The 5,416-nt window shown below is 46.3% G+C and overlaps 5 protein-coding genes across 5 annotated transcripts in view; 3 read left to right on the top strand and 2 right to left on the bottom strand.

The window, feature by feature from the left end:
* Positions 1–901, bottom strand: part of PPTG_24031 (hypothetical protein) — a gene marked incomplete at its 5' end in the record, with an annotated part of 1,754 nt that extends 853 nt beyond the window's left edge. Inside the window, 3 exons of the mRNA XM_008914856.1 lie at positions 33–387; positions 457–657; positions 722–901. Coding sequence (XP_008913104.1) covers positions 33–387; positions 457–657; positions 722–901 — 736 coding nt within the window. The remainder of the gene's footprint in view (positions 1–32; positions 388–456; positions 658–721) is intronic.
* The window catches only part of PPTG_17020 (hypothetical protein), a 3,768-nt gene extending 2,673 nt beyond the window's left edge, over positions 1–1,095 (top strand). Inside the window, exon 2 of the mRNA XM_008914853.1 lies at positions 67–1,095. The gene's annotated coding sequence lies outside the window, so the exon portion shown is untranslated. The remainder of the gene's footprint in view (positions 1–66) is intronic.
* Positions 1,096–1,098: 3 nt separating this feature from the next.
* Positions 1,099–1,964, top strand: PPTG_17017 (hypothetical protein). The gene has a single exon (XM_008914852.1). It carries the CDS (start codon positions 1,451–1,453, stop codon positions 1,844–1,846), a length of 396 nt encoding a protein of 131 aa, XP_008913100.1. The 5' UTR covers positions 1,099–1,450; the 3' UTR covers positions 1,847–1,964.
* Positions 1,965–2,343: 379 nt separating this feature from the next.
* Positions 2,344–2,993, bottom strand: PPTG_17016 (hypothetical protein; the record flags this gene model as incomplete). Its single annotated transcript, XM_008914851.1, has 1 exon — positions 2,344–2,993. The coding sequence occupies one exon, from the start codon at positions 2,991–2,993 to the stop codon at positions 2,514–2,516; it is 480 nt and encodes a 159-aa protein (XP_008913099.1). The 3' UTR covers positions 2,344–2,513.
* A 1,014-nt stretch (positions 2,994–4,007) lies between these two features.
* Positions 4,008–4,193, top strand: PPTG_24030 (hypothetical protein; the record flags this gene model as incomplete). Its single annotated transcript, XM_008914850.1, has 1 exon — positions 4,008–4,193. One exon carries the CDS (start codon positions 4,008–4,010, stop codon positions 4,191–4,193), a length of 186 nt encoding a protein of 61 aa, XP_008913098.1.
* Between the last annotated feature and the right edge of the window lie 1,223 nt (positions 4,194–5,416).

Genomic DNA, 5,416 nt, shown 5'->3' with positions numbered 1-5,416 from the left:
TAGACGATGGTGTAGCATGGGGTTCTTGCTACTATCCAGGTCGTTCGAATCTTCTCTGATTGTCAGGTCCTCACCCAGTTCAGTTGTGGTGATTTCCAGGTTGAAAAAGTAAAATTCCAACGCGTCGAACACTTGCTTGACACTCTGTACACCTACAAACTGGTGCACGTCCAGCCGTGTAGCGATGTAATGTCCTTCATCCGTCAAGTGCCCGGACTCCTCGTAGAAAGGTCGATTCGGATTGGTTGCCAGCTCCATTCGCTGCTTCAAAAACTGCATCGCACATTGCAGGTACTGGTGCTTCAATGCGCAAACTTGCGACCGTCGTGCAGAAGGATCCTTGCTCAGATGGATATAACTTTCCAAAGGATTGTGTCCTCGCAGAGTCTGGAAAAAAAAGAAATATTGCTTAGTCATCCCAGATTTTTTTCTACTAATTTACTGTCAATATCTCACTGAAAATTCTGCAAAAGCCGACTGAGCTGCAGCCATCGCGTTCTGTTGCATTTGAATCGCTTCTTTCAACTGGCGGTTAACCTCAACTTGGTGCTCAGTAGCTGCCACCTCCTTCGGGTCTGGAATCCCTGCGTCTTTACGAAGTAACGCCGCTCGAGTCTCCAGGAATGCTAATTCCTTGAGTAAATGCTTCTTCTCCTCCTAATTAACAGCATAAAAGCACATTACAGAATGATTACTTTAGAGTTAAGTAACTGATACCAACCCTCTTGGCTACATGGCTGGGCGTCCTGCCCTTCTTCTTCTTCTTCGGTGCCGCCTCGTCCGATGTGGAGCCGCTGTCTTCGCTGGTTAGCGCGCGCTTTGTTGGTTGCTCGCTGCTGGCCAACGGATAGAACGTGCGCGCGAGCGAGAAGAGGATCTCCTCCGTCATGCTGTCGGTCATTGCCGCTTACGCACAGAGGATTTTTGTGTCGATGCTAAAGGTTCTACTCGTAAACACGAATGGTGGTTTGTTACAATGGCGATAAAAATATATACTTCTAACGGTATATAGACTATTACAGGTAAATAGATTAAACGTTTCTGAAGAAGTATTTCAAATTATAAAGATATATAAGCCAACATAGGCTGTATGGACGTCATTGACTTTCCAGTGAGTTGATGTGGGATGAATGCAATTTGTACTTCATGAAGCCATCATACTCCGGCTCGACAGTCGACTGGAGCTCTTCGACTCGAAGCGAATCCCTTCATGGACAGCTGGGATGGCCCCAGCAGATCAAGGCTGTCACGCTGCCTTTAGCAGCAACACATACGGAAGGTTTTTGTGCATCTCGAAGATAAGCAAATCGACCATCTGCCCTCTTTCCCTGTTCACGGGCTTTGCTGTTCGACACGAGGCCCTCGAATCAAAGCTGTGAACCTCGTCGAGGGGGATGAAATAGCCATCAGTTAGCAATTCTCCCCCTTTGAATAACCCTATTGCTTTGCCATGCGCTTCTTTCTCGTCGCTGCGGTGGCTGTGATTGCCCTCATTTCCAGCTCCACTGACGCGCTTGCTGAGACCTCAAACGCTGTCAACTCGGTGAACGACAACCAGGGCTTCGCTCGTTCGCTGCGAAGCCACACGACCAGCACGGAGGAGCGTTCGGTTGCAGATATTCTCAGTGAGGTTGATGAGGAGGACCGCGCAGTGTGGACCGTTAGTTACCGTGCTTGGTACAACGCCAAGCTGACGCCGACGCAAGTTAAGACGGTGTTGGGCGTCTCCCAAGCGGAAATGAACAAGGTTGCGAGGCAACTCCAGCAGCTTTACCTCGGTTACTTCTCGTTCTACACCGCCATGGAGAAGAGGAAAGAGGAGAAGAAGAGGCTGGCCACACCGTAGTTTCTATCGAGTGAGAGAAATTTCGGTCACGACTTAATCGAAAGTAATATTTCGCGTGTGTAAAGAAAAAGAAAGCGTCCTTGAGATGCTTTCGTGTATGTACCTAGTCTCGGCTTCTGATACCTACATGTTTTGCCATCGACGTTGCGGTGTATACAAGTAGTGTTATTTTGGGGCGTGCCTTGTTATTGTCAGCGCTTGCTTTATGAACTTGAAGCGTTCAGAATCGCATATACTAGTACTACTAAGCAGACTCGATCTGAGAAAAACCCTTTCTGGTATTGTAAAAGAAAATTGTTTTTCAGTGTGTAGCCTTTGCTTTATAACAAAGGATCGGTAAGCCGAACGTGCGGTAAACCGAACGGGAGGGCGAATATAGAGGGAAACCTACAGTGCTTGCATAATCTGCGATATATTACTTTTTTTTTACCTGCACACTATTAGTGGGCTTCTTTCATATGCATTCTAAATTTCAGAGCTTCTTCAAGCCGAAGGCACTACTTAATTTTCAAACAGGAGAAAATACATGTACCAACTTCGATCTCCTCCTTCTGGCATTTTAGTCCAACCAGAGTGACACGAATCAAATCGGAAACTAGAGCAAAATACATGTAATTCTTTTGAGTTACAGTGTAATTTCTCTCTGACTCCCAGGCGGTTTCGTATTCTACTTGTCAGCGTGCTGTTTGCAGAAGTCATGGTACTTCGCCTTGTTGCATTTCTCCGTGTAGTACACGACGTAGCCTTTGTACACACGTCTTTTGATGGGTTTCCAGAGACGTCTCACGCCAGTCAAACCCAGCACATGCTGGACGTCGTAAGGGGTCATTCCATCATGAAACCAACGCCGGTATTTGGGACGATCCCAAGTCGAAATAATAAGATCTCTCTCTTCTTCATCGTCCGAGTCGGTGAGGTCCTTGGCAGAAGCAGGGTCGTCGCTGCTGTCAGCTTCTTCTGTTTTGCTGGCAACCCGAAGAGCGCGCTTGTTGTCACGGTTACCGTTTAAATCGCCAACTTGTTCATGGGCTGCCAGGTTGCTGAAAGCAGTCAGTTTCGAGCTCTGAGATTTGGATAGAGCAGCAAGGGTATCTTCACATGCCAGAAGACCAATGGTTGTCACAAGCAGAAGGTAGCCGAGACGCATCGTTAAGCTGGTTCGTCAGGTACTGGAGAGGAGGAAGGCGAATTGAAAAATGACTGAACCCAACAGAGGGGATCCGACGCATTGAGCTGAGTGTGTGGCAACAGCTTACTTCGAAGTATGAGCCAGGCTCACGTTGCAAATCGAGCACGTTTGCCGGCATAATACGGGCTGGGTAATACTAGGGTCTCCTTTTTATCATAATAGGTGATATCGCGATCTAGTCATGCGAATAGCAGACAGGATCAGAAAGAAGATGGCTTGGAAAACACATCTACGAATCAGAATCTATTCATGGAACGTTTGGAAAATGGGTTATATTACACATTTTGTTTTCAAAAGCTCGAATGCGAAAACGAATAGAAAAATTGAAACGTATGGAAACACAATAAAATGACAAATCCGAACATGCATTTTGGGCTTAGTAGCGAGCTCTCACAGATACTGTGGAACCTTCAACACTTGCACACGCTACGCATTTCATCCCGAATCGCTCACTCTATGAAGGTTAAATTGTGCTTTGCCCACCAGATAGAGTATCAAACATATCAATCCAAAAAGCAAAAAATACCATCATCAGATAGCAACATTATCTATTCGAAATTTCAACTGCACAATAAGTGGCCTGAGAGATAACAAACACTTGGCAACAGTACAACATGGTGGAGTGCTAGTCCCGGATAATTACTGTACGCAACTTAAGCGGGATACTGAGTCCTTATTGTTTCTAGCCACAACATAAGCTGCTTATGATTTACTCGATGCGTTTCGCACATGATTAAATCCATGACGCCGTTTTAGGGGTTCGTGTACCTGTAAGAATATGTCACGACAACAAAGAGAAGCGAGTTTTGATCCAGGATTAGCACGTTTTTTCTGTGACCGTAACCATAACTTCATCCGGTGTATTGCAAATTTAAGCGTGAACGCGAAAATGCTAATGGCCAGGCACCGTCGACAGGTCTCATTTCACGGACAGTTGTTTTTGCTACCCCCATCGAGCCAGACTTCGCAAGGATGCGTGTCGTGATAGAATTGGCTGGGTTTTTCGGGATTCCCCCTGAGGGATCTGACCCGGAGGTGGTCATCTTCGGCGAAATCGAAGCCGCGATCCGCGTTGACTTGGTTAAGCGAGGTTGCCTCACGGCTCGCTCTAATTCCTTCACTCAAGGCGACAAGAGCAGCCATAGTCGCGGCGAGTGAGTAGCGTAGACGCATTCTGCAGACGGGAAGGGGGGGGGGTTGCTCAAGTGAAGGCAAACTGGAAATGAGCAAGGTAGTCTATTTATCGAGAGTCTGTCGTCGTTAGTAAACAGCGTAGCGCAAACTTTTGTGTTTGCTGCTGGTAAGTAGGTCAGGCCATGCTCAGCAGGATCAACCAGATAATGTCAAAATGTTTTACGTTGCTTTACGTGGAGCTTTCACTATAGACATTTACAAAAGACCACGCAGCGGATCTTGAACACCTGAATATTAGTTGGCGCTAGACGCAACAGCAAACGCATACTTGCTAGTGTGCCACGTCCGGCACCGTAGTCACATCCTAGTAACCTGTGTTAGCACGTCGAAACACCAGTGTTTCGTGAATAGCGAAGGTGTCTGGGGTGTAAGCACAATTGTTGGGTGAGAGAAGAGCATTTCACAGATTTAAATCTTTACAGCTCTCAGCTCTTTTATAAACAGCTCTAGTTGTTCTCTGGGTCGATATGAAGTTAGCGGGTAATGGTTAAGACGTACAGGCTGAGTATATCTTAAAAGATTGAAGTTACAAAAATATGCTTACGCTGCTCTTAGAATGGTGAATTGTTGACACCGCCACTACAACCACATCATCACTCCGATTATGTGGTTTTCATGAAACATTGACACCAGCAGCCGATTCGCTACACTTCAGCTCACTTTTGCAATTTGTTTCCAGGTGCACACTGATCAAGCCAGACCTATTAGCTCGTTCCAAGTTTGTTCAAGGATGAAAATACGCTTCTCCATTGTCGTGATTATGACTGGACTCCTTGCCTTTGGTGAAGGCAACGCTGCGATCCCAACTCCGAAGTTGAACGCTAAGGCTGCTTCACCAGGCCGAGTGCTTAGGGAGGAACCACCACTCCCTAATCTCTTTCCTCCACCATGCGAGTACTACCTTGAGGGAGGATTAACAGCCTCGGACTGCACCAAGCATGGACATTGATGAGAGAACCTTTTGGCTATAGAGCGGCTAGTGGTCTCGCAATAATAAGGCATTTTTTCATATCAGAATTGTGGTACTGAATCGAAAAAGTAAAAAAAAACCAGAGGGTATTATGCAAAACCTGCATTACTTTGTTGTCGTTCCATTCACGAATAGATTAACGCTATAACAGCCTTCACTGCTGAAAGTACGGACAACAATGGCATCAACATTTAGTGCCGCGATCTATAGCTGAAAA

The sequence above is a fragment of the Phytophthora parasitica genome, assembly GCF_000247585.1.
Source record: "Phytophthora parasitica INRA-310 unplaced genomic scaffold supercont2.64, whole genome shotgun sequence".
NCBI lineage: Eukaryota > Oomycota > Peronosporomycetes > Peronosporales > Peronosporaceae > Phytophthora > Phytophthora nicotianae.
This window is presented reverse-complemented; position numbering and strand designations above follow the sequence as displayed.